The sequence below is a fragment of the Argopecten irradians genome, chromosome 8 (genome assembly GCF_041381155.1).
Source record: "Argopecten irradians isolate NY chromosome 8, Ai_NY, whole genome shotgun sequence".
NCBI classification, from domain to species: domain Eukaryota; kingdom Metazoa; phylum Mollusca; class Bivalvia; order Pectinida; family Pectinidae; genus Argopecten; species Argopecten irradians.
In genome coordinates, this window is record NC_091141.1 from 16,405,148 (window position 1) to 16,424,437 (window position 19,290).

The 19,290-nt window shown below is 34.9% G+C and overlaps 1 protein-coding gene across 1 annotated transcript; it reads right to left on the reverse strand.

Annotated features, from left to right (window-relative positions):
- Positions 1-665: 665 nt before the first annotated feature.
- Positions 666-19,225, reverse strand: LOC138329503 (cytosolic non-specific dipeptidase-like). The gene is made up of 14 exons (XM_069276538.1): positions 19,079-19,225; positions 10,974-11,097; positions 10,549-10,719; positions 9,599-9,682; positions 9,047-9,121; positions 8,840-8,920; positions 7,893-7,966; positions 7,505-7,579; positions 6,878-7,022; positions 6,387-6,486; positions 5,886-6,057; positions 3,021-3,106; positions 2,615-2,781; positions 666-2,309 (listed from the first exon to the last, which is right to left on the reverse strand). Exons 1-14 carry the CDS (start codon positions 19,093-19,095, stop codon positions 2,265-2,267), a joined length of 1,416 nt encoding a protein of 471 aa, XP_069132639.1. The 5' UTR covers positions 19,096-19,225; the 3' UTR covers positions 666-2,264.
- Positions 19,226-19,290: the final 65 nt, after the last annotated feature.

The window sequence follows — 19,290 nt, forward strand, 5'->3', positions numbered from 1 at the left end:
AACTGACCAATTTAAAAGAATCCAATCAGCTATCCTGATAATTCTATCATTCTCAATTTGAGGTTTTAATTTTTCAGAAAATAACGTAACCACTTTATTTCCGTATATACAATATTTTGAGTCATCCTTATTTTCAACATGTATTCGCGTATACATAAACTTGCAATCGAACGCTCTTCCTAACAACCATGCCTACTATGATATATAGAAACAATGTATCATCATACAATTATTCGCGAAACATTTTACATTATATATAAACAATGTTATATTGTCATTATAGTATTATTCGCGAAACATTTGCCATTATATATATACAATGTATTCATACAATTATTCGCGAAACATTTTACATTATATATAAACAATGTTTTATTATCATTATAGTATTATTCGCGAAACATTTGCTATTATATATAAACAATGTATTCATACAATTATTCGCGAAACATTTGACATATATATAAACAATGTATTATTATACAATTATTCGCGAATCTTTTATTCAAGTTTTAGTTGTTTTTTTTTTTGCGAAATTACGCGGAAATGTTTATCTCGTGTGTATAAGGTGTTTTACAGTAACTAGCTAGGTGATGTGTAAATACAATGTACTGCTTTATAATATCTTTGTTTTGTTCTATTCAAAGTACAATTATACAACAATCACAAAAACTATATTTTTATTTCTTTGTAACAATAGAGATGAAATACACATTATCAAACTTGTTTAATGGATACTAAATGCGAAATCATACGATATTCTAACGTAGAATGCTCAGGAATAAAGAACTCGAAAACTATCTCGGGCCATTGCAGAAAAGTTAAATTATTTAAAAAAAAAGATCAAGCTCTATTAACACATGTCCAATACTTATCATTAGTGATTTCAGGAAAGTTCAGATATTTCAACAAATGTCCATAACCAAAGGTTTTGATGATTTCACGTTCTTTAAGGCAATGCAATTGCATGTGTATACTACTGTAGGACATGAAAAGTCTTTTGCAAAACCTGTATCGTAATTTCCTGCGTATTGCCCGCAAGCTATACGATTTTTACATATTAAAAGATGTCTAATGCGGGCTATACGATTTTTAAATATTAAAAGATGTCTAATGCGGGCTATACGATTTTTAAATATTAAAAGATGTCTAATGCGGGCTATACGGGCGTTGGCTATCTGTAGAAATAACAATGAAAATAGAAAACAATGTGCAGCCTATAACGTTGTAAGCTATATTAAAGACATACAAAATAGCAGGTGGATACTCAATAGCTGAGGAACTCTCCTACTATAGTAAAGTATTTTCACATGTACACCAATGATACGTTAATAACTTTACCTGCCTTTAAAATAAATTGTGTTCCCATCTCCAAATGAAAGCATTATAGCTTACAGACTCATGTGCCATTATCAATACATATAGTACTAACTTAAAAAGGAATATATTGACGTATAACCCGCGGGCAATATGCGAGTGCGGGTGATCTGCCAATTTTTTTACAAAATCATAGAAAATGCCTAATGCCTTCTCAGTGCAGGTAATACACAGGAAATTACGATATTTCTTATTTGTTCCTTGTAACACACACTACACGCTAATAAACTACTAGTTTTGTTGGGTAGTTTTAAATCAGCCGCTTTCGTTCTGTGTATTAAAGCAAACATGTTTCTATATAAGAAAACAAAAATCATGATTTTTTCTCATTATATTAACTTGATTTGTATATTTCATTCTATGCACACAATCACATGTAAAATAGACTCAGAAAGCACATTGTATATATTTTAAATACTTATAAACATGCATGAGGTATTACTAGTATAGACTTGCTTGAATTTCTTTAACCCCGTAATATATAACAAGAAATGTTTTCTTCGTATAATAAAGAAGTTGTTGAAAGCTATGTTTTTGTTTTTGAGGATTCTGTCTAATGATTATTAATACTAATTATTCGAGACAATCAGATTTTACTTGTTCTGAGTTAGTTTTGATCTCTTGTAGATTGTAAATAATACATGTACATTTCATGGGAAAGTTATATATTTCCGTATGCATACACATCACAGTACACAAATACAGCAACCAATGAAAGTAATCAAAAATAGTTAAAAATACAATTAAAATATTAAATTGTTCCAAAGCCTCTACCATACAGGTATAAATTGTCACAAAAATATAAATAAATATTCTTCATGATATCTGATTCTCTCTCCTCAGCACTATTCTCCTTTTATGGCACAAATCATTCACATCGGCCATATCTAGAGTTTAGCAAGCTCATCCATATATGCACCCATAACTTTCACCTGAAAAAAAAAGAACAGAAAAGTATATATCAATATAGAAAACCTAACAGTCTTAAAAAGACAATGGCTCTCAGACCATGACAACCAAATGTTCTCATTGTGTTTCCATGGTAACCATAACTGAAGCAGGTGATGTGTCAAATTGAAGACATTCTTATGTTACAACTTATGTAACTGATCAAGTGTGAGTAAAATTGATCTAAAACCTAATGAATTATTGGCCATTAAAGAAAATCTGTGAAAATTCTGAAGTTTCATATAATCCTTGATGTAATTGCTTCTATCTACAAGCACAAAGAGCTTACCCCTTGGATGTAGTTGACAACATCCATTTTCTCATTCTGTGAGTGAGCACCATCATCTGAACATCCCAGGGGAAGCAGCATTACATTCTTCTGGGTAGCGTCCTGGAAGGTCAAGGTCACTGGAATGCTGCCACCTTCACGGGTAAGGTCAGGTTCAACACCGTACACTGAATATAGAATGTACAGGTGGGAATATGTTCAAACACCATACACTTTATTTAGAATGTAATTGTGAGGTAAAAGAAAGGTTAAGTCACTGGATACAAAACAAACAAAATAAAATCTACAGTAAAATGTTTATCTGCTTTCTAGATGAAATGTCAAAATACTGCATATTCCTGTCGTGAAGACACATTCTCTTTAATCTACAGATCCAAAATTGTTCTACCAAGATCATTAAACTTACCCATTTTCATGGCATTTCTTCCAGCCACAAAATTAGGATCGTTGTAGTCACTGACCCAGGGTTTTCCACCATGTCCCATTGAAAGCCTAAAGAAAAAGCTTTTTGTTAGTGTAGTTATAATTTCTCTCATACCTACAGGTGCAGTACTGGTGTATCTCATGTAATACATTTATGTCGCCTGACATGGCTACCAGAATAATACCACCTTGTGACGTATAAAAGAGTCTTATGATATGACCCAGAAGGCCAGGATGTGGTACATAATTACATTCATGTTGGACAGAAGAATGTAAGCAAGTTTACAATGAACAAGAGGCCCAGAGGGCCTGTATCGCTCACCTGGTTTGTAATGCCAAGTAATGTTCTGAATACAGGTTCATTGTTTCTTTTCTGAAGGAATTTTAATATTAACCTCTAAATCCCCTATTAGGCCCCACCCCTCCTGCCCTCAGGGGGTCAGAGCCAAAATTTATACAAGTTCTGTTCCCCTTTCCCCAAGGATGTTTGTGGCCAAATTTGGTCACAATCCAAGCAAAACTCTAGGACAAATAGGATTTACCTCTATTTCCCCTATTGGGCCCAACCCGTCCTGCCCCTGGGGGGCCAGAGCCAAAACTTATACAAGTGTTCTGTTCCCCTTCCCTTAAGGATGTTTGTGGCCAAATTTGGTTACAATCCATACAGAACTCTATGACTAGTAGCGATTTAAATAATTTACCTCTATTTCCCCTATTGGGCCCCGCCCCTCCTGCCCTCCGGGACCAGAGCCAAAATTTATACAAACTCAGTTCTTATTCTCCCAAGGATATTTCTGGCCAAATTTGGTTACATTCCATGCGGAACTCTGTGACTAGTAGCGATTTAAAGGATTTACCTCTATTTCCCCTATTGGGCCCCGCCCCTCCAGCCCCCGGGGGGGTCAGAGCCAAAATTTATACAAGTTCTGTTCCCCTTCCCCCGAGGATGTTTGTGGCCAAATTTGGTTACAATCCATGCAGAACTCTATGACTAGTAGCGATTTAAAGGATTTACCTCTATTTCCCCTATTGGGCCCCGCCCCTCCTGCCCCCGGGGGGTCAGAGCCAAAATTTATACAAGTTCTGTTACCCTTCCCCCAAGGATGTTTGTGGCCAAATTTGGTTACATTTCATTCAGAACTCTATGACTAGTAGCGATTTAAAGGATTTACCTCTATTTCCCCTATTGGGCCTCGCCCCTCCTGCCCCCAGGGGGGCCAGAGCCAAAATTTATACAAGTTCTGTTCCCCTTCAACCAAGGATGTTTGTGGCCAAATTTGGGTACATTCCATTCACAACTCTATGACTAGTAGCGATTTAAAGGATTTACCTCTATTTCCCCTATTGGGCCCCGCCCCTCCTGCCCCCGGGGGGCCAGAGCCAAAATTTATACAAGTTCTGTTCCCCTTCCCCCAAGGATGTTTGTGGCCAAATTTGGTTCCAATCCATGCAGAACTCTATGACTAGTAGCGATTTAAAGGATTTACCTCTATTTCCCCTATTGGGCCCCGCCCTCCTGCCCCTGGGGGATCAGAGCCAAAATTTATACAAGTTCTGTTCCCCTTCCCCCAAGGATGTTGGTGGCTGATTTTGGTTACAATCCATGCCAAACTCTAGGACAAGTAGCGATTTAAAGGATTTACCTCTATTTCCCCTATTGGGCCCCGCCCCTCCTGCCCCTGGGGGGTCAGAGCCAAAATTTAGCGCCATGACATAAGCTCACCGGCCCTTCGGGCCAGGTGAGCTAAAAATATTGACGAGAACTGACTGCCTGAGAAACTCAAGGCTTGGTTATATCACCATGGGAAGCCAAAGTTGTTACCAGGACTGAGTAAAAGTGACTATCACAAAAGACGATACATTTGGTGACTACAGTTGTACTAGCTTAGAGAAAGAGCTGGGGCACAAGAAAATAGAAACAGGACCGCAAACACCCACCCACATACAGGTTGTGAACGCTGGCGAGAATAAATCTAACGATAATACCTGCCACTCAAACATACAAAGTAGATATAGTTTACAGCACACTGAAACCAATGATATGTCTCATAGAAAGAAATGTGTGAGGAAGTAAATCACCGGAAAGATATCAACTTGATGCCAGAGGATTACCTGCAGTCAATATGGAAACGTTTACAAAAACTTCCACCTGCTAAACAAAACCACTTATTGAGTATATCAAATGGCCTATGCTAACACAATTCAACTAATATGTTTATTTGTTTGTTTGACTTATTAACGTCCTATTACCAGCCAGGGTCATGCAAGGACGGCCTCCCATGTTTGTGGTGTGTGGTGTGAATGAAGTGTGTGGTGTGCGTTTTGGGAGACTGGTATATTCGTGTTGTGTCTTCTTGTATAGTGGAACTGTTTCCCTTTTTATAGTGCTTTACCATCAAAGCATGCCGCTGAAGACATCAAACAACACACCCTATCCGGTCACATTATACTGACGGGAATACCATTCTTCCCATTTCCTTAATGCTGAGAGATAGGCAGCAAAAGAAACTACCAGTTTTATAGACTTTGGTGTGTCTCGGCTAGTGGACAGAACCCAAAGCCTACCTTACAGTGGCGGACGCTCAACAGAAGGCCAAAAGTGCAGCAGTGTCAAAGGAGACGTTAGGAAGAAAAAGGTTGGTTAGGAAGAAGAGAAAAGATAATATCCTAAATTTAGTGGCCTTTTAAGATTATGCAATAGGAGCAGTTGGCACAATTCTAACGCCCTACCTGCAGGGCAGTTTAACATGTATAAAAAGACAATCCGGCTATTAAGACCTTGTTTATCCCTGCTGTGATCTTTCTACACAAGTCTAACTATAAATGCTAGGAAACTGTCCCAACTTACGTCATACGATTTGGGCTGTTTCTTTCCTTGAACTTTTGCTCTACATGTGTCCTGACAAGACGTTCAATTTCATCTGGAGTTTGGTTAGGCACCAGTCGGATGGAGAACTTTCCAATGACTTTCCTTGGAATGACGGTCTTTGCACCTGGATCACTGAAGGCTCCCTCAATTCCTAAAATTTCATGTTAATTCTGCTTTATTTTTTTCTCTGCTTCCTATTTTACATCATACTTATTGCAAATAGATCTTTGAAACATGAATGATTCATCTAGCCTATTACTTGGATTCAATACAAATTCCTGATCCAAGTAAAGTAAGTCTATCTTTGCGAATTATCATCTACATTATATTTATTGATAGGAACTTCTATTCATTTTTTTAAATACGCAAACTTTAATCTTTGAAACTTGTTTTGAGATGAAAATTGCAAAATTGAATAGTTGCAAAAGAAAACAGGTTTATAGTAGTCTGTCTTACAGAACTATTAAAGTATATACTGACCATGAATGGAGAGGGATGGGTACCTCCAGCGATGCATCAGAATGTCAGGTTTGTTGTCATGTATCAATGCATGGCAACCGGTGTCAGACAAGTACTCATCCTAAAATCATTCAAATATTTAACAGATAAAGAGTAATCAGAAACATCTTTTCATTTTTACCCCAGACAGGGTTATCCAAAATTTTACCGTTGAGAGATTTTTCTTTCTCCCCTAAGGTAAAGACAATTAAGCTACACAATGGGTATGAGAAAAAGAATCATTCACTCTCTTTGGAGTAAGACAAGAGATCACAATTCTTGGGATAAGATTAAGCTATCAAACACTCACCAAAGCCTTGTGATTGACAACTTAAGAATCTTACCTCTCGGGTTAAGATTCTCATCCCAAAGTGGACAAAAGACGCATTATTCACATGTCTGCAAATCATTCTATTGATAGTGGTTTCAGACTGTGTGGATATAAAAAACAATAATTCTCTGTGAAACCTTACCATAGAGAAGTCAATTGGGTCGTACTTCTGTCGTTCCTCGTCTGTGAGTTCTGCCACCGAGTCGCTGATTCCAGGGATAAGGATATTGCCTTTACTGTCTACCAGTGTACCCAGAACACCCACCAAATCAACCATGGCCTCGTGTCTGTAACATTAAATCATTAAATATATCTCATCATATACACGGCATTAAGTGATTTGATATTAATTATTAAATTAATTCATTCACTCCTTATGACACATTTAGGCTCTTTTTAATAAAAGACTATACTAATCCATTATGAAATTTCAGAGGTGAATAAGTTAAGAAAATCATCCCTTACCCAATCTTAATACCATGGTAAGTAATAATTTGGCTTTGTAACAAAGTAATAAGCCTTTTATTGTACATAGTTACAGAAAATATCAAGGTGATCTGAGTAAAGTACATGTACATCTTAAACAGGTATCTATACATTTGTCTCTTTTTTTATATAAAATCTCAGAATACCCTAAGTGAGCTAAAAACATGTCATTATCATCAAGGACATTTTCTCCTCATCGTCTGAGGTCACAATCAGCCTACTGAATTTAAGAGTGATGTACAATGTCTATGTTCATTGGAGAAATTCTAATAGTTGTACTCACACAGTACCGCCGTATAATCCTGAGTGTAGATCCTTACTCGAGCAGTCTACCTCTAGGAAAAAGTAACATATCCCTCTGAAAATATTACACAGATCATTAATAGTAATATATCTCTCTGTAAATATAACGCAGATCGTTGAAATTAACATATCTTTCTGTAAATATAACACAGATCATTAAAAGTAACATATCCCTCTGAAAATATAACGCGGATCGTTGAAAGTAACATATCCCTCTGAAAATATAACACAGATCATTAAAGGCCCCAAATTGTTCTGTAACAAGTTTAAAAATATGATATTGTTAAATGATTAAATTGAATGATCCAATCTTGAAATCTCCATTAAAAAAATGTTTATAAGTAATAAAAAACCTTTTTTTCACTAACCTTAATCCATATGTTACACATGGCTTCTTCTTGCCGAGCCAGTAGTTGTCTGAGATACATACATAGTCCACATCCTGTTGGAAATCAGTACATAAGATAGGTTCAGGAAATATCAAAAAGTTACAATGAAACAAACAATTAAAACCTGCCTTAGTGATCATGTCTGTGTAAAGACCACCCTTGGGTGTTCTTCATAGACAAGTGTGACTTGTATATATTTTTGATGTTTGCATAAAGGTCACAGTGGGTCAGAGAGAAAGATCTGGAATGGTGGCTTTCCTACAGCACCAAATCTTATAATCTTATACATTGCCTTCAATGGCACTGACATATAATATATATAAAACACAATGTGTCTGTGGTATTGTTATAGTATTCTATATAAAAATCTAACATTTTATGAATCAGTGAAAGTGTATGGCAAAACAATTCTTATTCAACAGGCTGACAGTGGTTTCCTCTGCTATAACCAGCTACCTAATGATGACATTCCAGTACTGATGGACAATCTGTCTCCATCATTACATGTATCTAAGCAATGGCAATACCTCATATACCGGGTATTTGGATATTTTATAATCTCTGCTCCCAGAATCATCATTTTCAGGTCACTTTAACATTTTGCCTGAACCTGAGAAGACCACAAGATCATTCATTTAATGCTTTTGGTTTGATTAGTTTAACGTCCTATTAACAGCCAGGGTCATGTAAGTATGTGCCATGTTGTTGGTGGAGGAAAGCCAGCGTATCTGGAGAAAAACCCCCGACCAGGGGTTAGTACCTGGAAACTGCCCCCCATGGGATTTGAACTCGCAACCCAGAAGTGGAGGGCATGTGATAATATGTCAGTACATCTTAACCACTCGGCCACCGCGGCCCCAGACATTGAATGCAGAATCTGATTTTACCCAACTGCTGTGCCAGCTGACATTTGACCTCAAACTGACCTTGAGGAAGGTGTCCTTGCTGCTGTTGACCAGATCGTCCAGACCATCTGACCCAGATTCTTCCATCCCCTCAAACATGAACTGTAGGAAAAAAGTAAAGTCTTGAAAAAATTGTGTAAATTTTGGTGGGAACCATCAATATACTTCAAATGAAAGAGGTTCTTCAAATTTTACAAGTTTAATTTATCAAAATTTCATTGTATTTACCTTGAGGTTTACAGGGACAGACATGTTGATTTCTTTCATGGCCTCCAGACAGTTAATCCAGGCTAGAACTGGTCCCTGACATAAAAACAATATTACAATCAGTAATTCTGTTTTTGCATATTAGAGAGTTATCTGCCCTTAATTGTGACATCACGTGTGAGAGACATAACATCATACTTATCAGAGGAAACTTATCACAAAACAATGACATCTCAATGGATTCCTAACTGCAATGGAGCTAACTCTGTAATATGCAAAGACGGAACATGCAGTCATGATGGTAGTAACTTGAGCTTAATGTATATAACTACCGATATTCCATTCTAAACCAGATCCAAGAGTTCAAATGAGACTTCTAAAGAGAAAGTGTTTACTATTGTAACAAATTACCTTTAGACTGGTTATAGCTACAACTGACTGTTAATACAGGGTAAATAAATTTGTCTGCATGTATTCACACTTTAAAGAGTATATCTCCAAATTCTCCACAACAACATGTCTGTGTCTAATTGTTTCCTTATAGTATACCATACATCAGTAAAAGTTATCTACCTTGTCGTCTGTTGACCCCCTGCCATAGATCTTCCCGTCCTTCACTATAGCCTTGAAGGGGTCGTCCTGGTCCCAACCATCCTCCTGTAAATACATCCACAGGTAGGGTATAATTAGAGCTGTCATTGACTTATTGAAAGGAAAATATCACAATGTATCGATATATATATCAAAACAATGGTATTGTTGAGAAAAAAATGAAATCTGGAACAGTCGATTTGTGTATTGCATAATCAGTTTATCAATGAACACAATATATCTCACTTGGGAGCTCTTGCTGAGTATTTCATATATAATTTGTGGTAATTGTGAAAAAATCTTAGAGTTCACGTGATCACGAACCTTACAAAATATATACAATTGGTATACTGGAAGAATAATACATGATTTGTTTATCATTTGAAATTCCACTGTTACTAGGTCATAGGCAGGTCATCAGGTACAATTTCAATTATTATATCAATTCCAGAGTATAGGAATCGATATTGTATCGGAAGATGATAATTGTCAATTGTCAATTGTCAATTGTAATGATGACAGCTCTAGGTAATATTGCTCTACATTTTGAGGTTTGATTGAATTTCTTTAGTTTAAAGTGCTAACTTAAAGTTTAATGCAAAAATTATTCAACAATTGTACTCTTTTAAGTCTTTCAAATCAACTATGCATAAAGTCTTTAAAACTTAAGTCTACCAAAAACAAAAAATAATTGCTCTAGATATACATGAAGACTAACAGGAGAAGGGTATTAGAACATCGAACGATAAATACTGTGTCAGTATCCTCAGCCTCACATAACTTAATGCTGATTGTTCATATATCTTGTCTTCATCTGTTTTTTCAGTAAGCGTTACCAGATATGAGGAAAAAATATTTTTTTAGTACTTTTTATTTCTTTGATCATGAAACCACAAATTGTCTCCATTGATTACATTCTATCACCTAGCTACCTTAAGAGCTGGCTGAACATCCAGATGTCCATATACAAGCAGGGTTTTCTTGGCAGGGTCCTTTCCCAGAGTGCCTTGGAGGACAGGTGGGAGAGGGATTTTCTTCCCTCCGGGAAGAGTTTGCTCCCCTAGTTCTTTCAATTCAGTCTCTGCACCAACACTCTCCATCAGCTGGGATAGAAACACAAGCATTTAACTATTAATAATCAAAACTATATCTCTATCAAGAATTTGTGTAGTTGCTAATATTTACAGATTTATTTTTTTAATTTTACAAGTTCATCATTTTGAAATTTAATACCTAAGACAATTTATCAATATCATAGTTAAACATATTGCAGCCATTCACATGAAAGCCCCCATGAATAAGTTCCAAACACTATACAGTAAATAGCAAAAGTTTACACATGATCTATTATACTGACCTTTTGTGTCCATTTGACCATCTCTACGATATCTTGCCGATTTTCGGGCCATGCTGATACACTTTTGATGGCAACAGCCTCTTTCAGGCGGTCAATATAGGCTCCCTGATTCTTATCTATTTGTCTGTAACAGTAAATAAAGTTTTCTCTTATAAGGTGACTATTTCTTCCTTCTCGATAAAATGTGAGTACAAACTTACTGCTAATAAGTCAGAACAGACTGTGTGAAAGACCTTAATATAGATTATAAATATTTCCTTAAACAAGTCAACATCAATAAACAATATGTATTATACTTCACTTCTACTGTATTTACATTGCACAGGCAAAAGTTTAAAACATATGATAACAAATCTAAATCAATTGATGTGAGCAATGTTACAATTTAACCTTATAATTATCTCCCCTTACAACATCAGTTACAAAGTAGCTTTAATGATCAGTTGCAATGTAAGCTTATTATCTCCCCTTGCATTATTAGTTACAATATTTAATCTCATGATTATCTCTCCATAGAGCATCAGTTACAATATATAACATTGTGATTATAGCTACCCTTACATTAGCAGATACAATTTTAACCTCATGATTATCTCCCCTTACATAATCAGATACAATGTCTAATCAGATACAATGTCTAATCTCCCCATACAGCATCAGTTTAAAAAAATAGATATTAAACATTGTAATTCCCTTACATTGTCAATCTTATGATTATCTCCCCATATTGCATCAGTTACAATCTATAACATTGTGATTATCTCCCCTTACATTGTCAATCTTATGATTATCTCCCCATATTGCATCAGTTACAATCTATAACATTGTGATTATTTCCCCTTACATTGTCAATCTTATGATTATCTCCCCATATTGCATCAGTTACAATCCATAACATTGTGATTATTTCCCCTTACATTGTCAATCTTATGATTATCTCCCCATACAGCATCAGTTGTAAACCATATATAACATTGTGATTATTTCCCCTTACATTGTCAATCTTATGATTATCTCCCCATACAGCATCAGTTGTAAACCATATATAACATTGTGATTATCTCCCCTTACATTGTCAATCTTATGATTATCTCCCCATACAGCATCAGTTGTAAACCATATATAACATTGTGATTATCTTCCCCTTACATTGTCAATCTTATGATTATCTCCCCATACAGCATCAGTTGTAAACCATATATAACATTGTGATTATCTTCCCTTACATTGTCAATCTTATGATTATCTCCCCATACAGCATCAGTTGTAAACCATATATAACAATGTGATTATCTTCCCTTACATAATCAGGTGCAATGTCTTATCTTATGATTATCTCCCCATACAGCATCAGTTGTAAACCATATATAACATTGTGATTATCTTCCCTTACATTGTCAATCTTATGATTATCTCCCCATACAGCATCAGTTGTAAACCATATATAACATTGTGATTATCTCCCCTTACATTGTCAATCTTATGATTATCTCCCCATACAGCATCAGTTGTAAACCATATATAACATTGTGATTATCTCCCCTTACATTGTCAATCTTATGATTATCTCCCCATACATGCATCAGTTTGTAAACCATATATATAACAATGTGATTATCTTCCCTTACATAATCAGGTGCAATGTCTTATCTTATGATTATCTCCCCATACAGCATCAGTTGTAAACCATGTATAACAATGTGATTTATCTTCCCCTAGCATATCAGTTGTGCAATTGTCTTATCTTATTGATTATCTCCCCATACAGCATCAGTTGTAAACCATATATATAACAATGTGATTATCTTCCCTTACATAATCAGGCAATGTCTTATCTTATGATTATCTCCCCATACAGCATCAGTTGTAAACCATATATAACAATGTGATTATCTTCCCTTACATAATCAGGTGCAATGTCTTATCTTATGATTATCTCCCCATACAGCATCAGTTGTAAACCATATATAACAATGTGATTATCTTCCCTTACATAATCAGGTGCAATGTCTTATCTTATGATTATCTCCCCATACAGCATCAGTTGTAAACCATATATATAACATTGTGATTATCTTCCCTTACATAATCAGGTGCAATGTCTAATCTTATGATTATCTCCCCATACAGCATCAGTTGTAAACCATATATATAACATTGTGATTATCTTCCCTTACATTGTCAATCTTATGATTATCTCCCCATACAGCATCAGTTGTAAACCATATATATAACAATGTGATTATCTTCCCTTTATCAGGTGTCAATGTCTTATGATTATGATTATTCCCCATACAGCATCAGTTGTAAACCATGTATAACAATGTGATTATCTTCCCTAACATAATCAGGTGCAATGTCTTATCTTATGATTATCTCCCCATACAGCATCAGTTGTAAACCATATATAACATTGTGATTATCTTCCCCTTACATTGTCAATCTTATGATTATCTCCCCATACAGCATCAGTTGTAAACCATATATAACAATGTGATTATCTTCCCTTACATAATCAGGTGCAATGTCTTATCTTATGATTATCTCCCTATACAGCATCAATTCTAGACTAACACAAGGATAACACTTTCAATGACTAGTACCTCACAGTACTACAGTAGTAGAAAGGTGACTCATACTCAACTGACATACAATACATGTACAACAATTCAGTTTAACAGATCTGGCATCAATCACTAGTGTAGTCACATGGTGTGAACAAAGTCCAATTAACTTTGAGTCATGAAAGTGAGTAGTGAACAAAAAGTTTCTCATTAATCAAGCTATGAACTATTTTTACATGGAGTTAGAAACATGCATTGTTAATTTTTGGCAAAAATATACATTTGAGGATATTTTGTATATATAAAACATCCTGTAAAGTGATATTATGATGAAATAAATACTTTTTTTTCATACTGGTACATTGTGTGTGTATATTTATATATTTCATATATCATTTCATTTCAGACGAAAGCTAAGTAACTGATATGTAAATGCATAACCGCCCTTGAAAAGTCATTTACAAGACTATTTTAAACTTAAGAGATCTGTAATCAATCTATCGTTCAATTAAACCACAAGTCCTTTTTCAGAGCAAATCACTCAGAAAGGTGTCACCTTTATTACTGAATTTATCCCTGGCTGATGATCTTATCATACATATTAGGGCAGTGTGAAGGTAGAACAATCACATTTAGTGAACATCACTTACTCTTACTCACTTGGTTTAGAGTCAATGGTATACAGGCTTTATAGGCTACTAGACAGATCCCAGGCACTTGTATCAATATGAGACTATAGTACTTTGTCAACCACATCATATTGAACTAATTAAAACAAGGACATAGTCATTCAGATCCCCCGCCAATGGAGGATATCAAAACTGAAGTAAGTTTGATTTTGGAGACTTACGTGTATGAAAAAAACCAGGAAAAAGGAAGTTGAGCTAAAGAAAGATGGAGTATAATTCAAGTAGAGCGGGGCTGCAATTGTTGAATCAGGTATACAGCCTTGACATTTATATTAGACTATATACACAAAGATGGGTGGAGTTTTGCAAAGTAACATTTACCCTTTACCATGATATTTTCAGCAATGTTTCCATGGTAACGGAAAAAGTGCAAAAAAAGAAAACCTAAAAATAGCAAAAGGTACTACTAGACCATAAAAAGAATGTGTCTATGAAGTTTCGTGGAAATATCTCTGCTGCTTTTAGAGTTATGCTCCGGAAATGAACCTGCTACAAAAATATGATATTTTCAGCAATGTTTCTATGGTTACAGAAAAAAGCACAAAAAGTGAAAACCTAAAAATAGCAAAAGGCACTACTAGACCATAAGAACAATGTGTCTATGAAGTTTCATGGAAATATTTCTGCTGGTTTTAGAGTTGTGCTCCGGAAACAATTTTTACACAAAAATCTGCCATTTTCAGCAATGTTTCCATGGTTACAGAAAAAAGTACTATAAGTGAAAACCTTAAAATAGCAAAAGGCACTACTAGACCATAAGACTAAATCTGCCTATGGAGTTCCGTGCATATATCTCAACCGGTTTTCCAGTTATGCTGCGGAAACGAACCTGGTACAAAATATGACATTTTCAGCAATGTTTCCATGGTTACAGAAAAAAGCACAAAAGTGAAAACCTAAAAATAGCAAAAGGCACTACTAGACCAAAAGACCAATGTGTCTATGAAGTTTCGTGGAAATATCTCTACTGGTTTTAGAGTTATGCTCCGGAAACGAACCTGGTACAAAAATATGATATTTTCAGCAATGTTTCCATGGTTACGGAAAAAATGCAAAAAATGAAAACCTAAAAATAGCAAAAGGCACTACTAGACCATAAGACCAATGTGTGTATGAAGTTTCGTGAAAATATCTCTACTGGTTTTAGAGTTATGCTCCGGAAACCATTCGTACGGACGGACAGACGGACGGACGGAACACATTTGTATATCCCCTGCCAAACTTTGTTGGCCGGGGGGGGAAAAAATTGAACAAATTCCGTACTGTAGAACTGACAAACACTCTTTCTTTGTCCATATAATGAATTGCAACATTTGATTAAGTTCTACATTAGATACCTTTGATAACTAGATTGCTATAACATCTGGCACATATTATACTGTATTCTACCCAATAAGGACCCTATGGGAGAGAACCTGTATAGGCTTAGCCTGTTGATGGTCCTTTTCATATTTTTATGAAATTTTATGAAATAGCTTATTTTGTGTAATAATGTTGTGTGCCTTCTCATCTTAGTTCAATTTTAATGGTCCTGGATGCTTATTGAGTTGTATATGGTATGGGTTTTATTTGTCCGAAATTCTTTGTTGTCTCCTTATATATAGTTTACATACATTTATTCATTTTTTTTTGCAGCTGATACAGGAAACAAAAACTAAACTGGCCTCACCAAACCAAGGTGCTAATTGTTAAGAAGTTGTTAGGGCCAAATGTCTTGCTGTTGAAATCACTGTCTTATAACCTTATAGATGAGTTTTCATCAATCTTTTTTTTTTTTTTTTTTTGTAATTGTTTATTTTTCAAGGCATTTATATATACATTTTAAAAACAAAAAGCAATGTTTCCATGGTTACAGAAAAAAGCACAATAAGTGAAAACCTTAAAATAGCAAAAGGCACTACTAGACCATAAGACCAATGTGTCTATGAAGTTTCGTGGAAATATCTCTTCTGGTTTTAGAGTTATGCTCCGGAAACGAACCTGGTACAAAAATATGATATTTTCAGCAATGTTTCCATGGTTACGGAAAAAATGCAAAAAATGAAAACCTAAAAATAGCAAAAGGCACTACTAGACCATAAGACCAATGTGTGTATGAAGTTTTGTGGAAATATCTCTGCTGGTTTTAGAGTTATGCTCCGGAAACCATTCGTACGGACGGACAGACGGACGGACGGAACACATTTGTATATCCCCTGCCAACTTCGTTGGGCGGGGAATAAAAAATTGAACAAATTCCGTACTGTAGATCTGACAAACACTCTTTCTTTGTCCATACTAATGAATTGCAACATTTGATTAAGTTCTACATTAGATACCTTTGATAACTAGATTACTATAACATCTGGCACATATTATACTGTATTCTACCCAATAAGGACCCTATATGAGAGAACCTGTATAGGCTTAGCCTGTTGATTGGTCCCTTTTCATATTTTTATGAAATTTTATGAAATAGCTTATTTTGTGTAATAATGTTGTGTGCCTTCTCATCTTAGTTCAATTTTAATGGTCCTGGGTGCTTATTGAGTTGTATATGGTATGGGTTTTATTTGTCCGAAATTCTTCGTTTTCTCCTTATATATAGTTACATACATTTGTTCATTTTTTTTTGCAGCTGATACAGGAAACATAACTATACTGGCCTCACCAAACCCAAGGTGCTAATTGTTAAAGTTGGTTGTTAGGGCCAAATGTCTTACCTGTTGAAATCACTTTCTTATAACCTTATAGATGAGTTTTCATCAAACTTTTTTTGTTCTGAAAGCATTTTTAATGAAAGTAAGAGTCTAAAGAAAGAATAAAAATTCTCATCTGCATACGCCAATGCAATTTTCTATCAAAGTTTGATGAAATTCAAGCATGGTTAAGTCAACATGGGATTAAAACCATTTTATAGAGCATGTTTTAAGCTAGTGACAAGAGAAGGAATTAAATTATTCTAGGTGTCACCAAAATAGGTACCAATTTTAGCCCTGCGGTTCATTTGTTTCAAACAAACCTAAAATTCAAGATCTATTAAAGCCATGAATCCATTTCATGGTAGAATAAGTATCTCGAATTCTTTGTTCTCCAACAACTTCAGGAATTTAATCAAGTTGGACATTGTTAGAGGTATTTCTTATATCAATACGCAATTGAAGTGATAAATAGCCTCAATACCAAGTATAAATATGAAATATGCCAAGAAAAAATTCACAAACTGGCCGTCTATTGGAAACGGGCCAATATCTGTTTGCTGGAATTCTTCCAATACTTATTTTCCACGAAAATCTTGATGTGTTGCTAAATTTAGTGTTTCTCTGAAACCTACACTGAGTTAAAGGAAATTTACCTGTGGCCAGGAGTGGGATAACAGTGTGTGTGTGTTTGGGGGCATTAGCGAAAAAAAACCTACAATAATTCACAAGCTGCCTTTTAGTAAAAGTCTTCAATTGCTTTTCATCAATAAATTGTTTGCTCACTAATGTCTTTCTGACTCAGTCACAGTGATTGTATAGCAGGATTTGTATAACCACTCAGGGCCCCTGAGTCAATGTGTAAATAGTAGACAATGTACAATATATAAACAAGTATAAGGACACTTCAGTTTTATCAAAGAATTATCAGGAAAGAAAGAAAAACGATAAAAAAAGATTAATGATCACTTTAATATAACATACAGCTATGTGCTATTTGCAAAACATATGAATAAAATTTACCGAAGTGAAAGTACATCTTTTTCTTTGTGCCATCAATGCATGCAATGCAATAATTTGTTTCAGAGTTAATTATATGTACAAAAGTAAATTACCAAATGTCACGTATGCATACAAGAACTATCAAGTAAACAGAGCACAACTTTGTGTCTGTAAACAAAAAATGTTTTTTAAGAAATTAAGGCATAGGCTAAAATGAATAAAAAAACAGACTGTATTTGGCCATATAATTTTGCATTTATTATGTGAAAAAAAAATTGCATGATCATAGAATCCATAGCCAAGGTAAACCAATTTTATTGAATTTTGCTCTCATTGCATTAAAAGGTGATAATGTGTCATCATGCAGGTTTCTTCCAAGAAACTTATAATGAGTCAGAGAAGCTAAATATAACATTTCGATGAAATCTCCAGTGCCAAGGGGTAGATTTCTGAAGTTTAACTATGCATACATTATTGGATTCTGCCTAGCTGTTATATTTATATATAGCAACACCTCATTTCCAAATAATTTATTCTCTAAGTCAAACAATGAAAATCAAGTAACTGAATCTTTTAAATTATTTTTGTTTTTTAATTGTTTTATTTTCCCAAAGAGTCATTACATAAATAAAGATAGTAATTCAGTTTTAACGAGAAAATATTGTACACAACCGCAAACGAACTTTGACCTTTGTACTTGAATCTAAAGTTTAAATTACTATTAGGTCTTAAAGTAGCAATCTTTCTTCCAACAAAATCATTATAAATATCACAAACACTTACCCAACTACAGTCATACTCATCAATTTGACTAATGTCATCTAATGTCATGGTATACATGTCTATTACATGACACATACTGTATACAAAAAATGAACCAACAAAAAGAAAGAGAATGGGAAAGAAAAAAAGGAAAGACAAATACACGAAAAATCATAACTTTTGCGTCAAAAATAAAAAAAAAAGATAAAAATTATTTCTATATATTTCATTTCATACAGAAATATATGTGTTTATGGCTTTCTGGACAAGAGTATGGAATGGTCAAAATGAAAGTAGACACTCCCCTTTTGCTGTTTCATAAAAGGCCAGCTAATGAATGGACATAAAAGCTAACACAGATAATTCATATTTATGACTGTCACATAAGAAATATATGTATTGCTACTTACCCAAATAATTGATCCATCGTATCCTCTAGCGTTCCTCTCTAAGCTGTGACCAAGACGTTGTTGTCAGACTCTATGTACTAATTCTACCGGAAGTAGATTTCACGTGACGATACGATACGGTCCGGTGGCTACTGGTAAAACGTAACAAGTTTTCGTGAAAAGTATTGTTGTATTTTAAAATTTAGCTGTCCATACTTAAACAACGTAGACAT

What these genes read in the sequence shown, in the direction of transcription:
- LOC138329503 (XM_069276538.1), bottom strand. An exon ending in TGTGTAACATATGGATTAAG is followed by an intron (nt 7,580 to 7,892) that starts GTTAGTGAAAAA and finishes TAATATTTTCAG; the next exon opens with AGGGATATGTTACTTTTTCC. An exon ending in ACCCAATTGACTTCTCTATG is followed by an intron (nt 6,487 to 6,877) that starts GTAAGGTTTCAC and finishes GAATGATTTTAG; the next exon opens with GATGAGTACTTGTCTGACAC.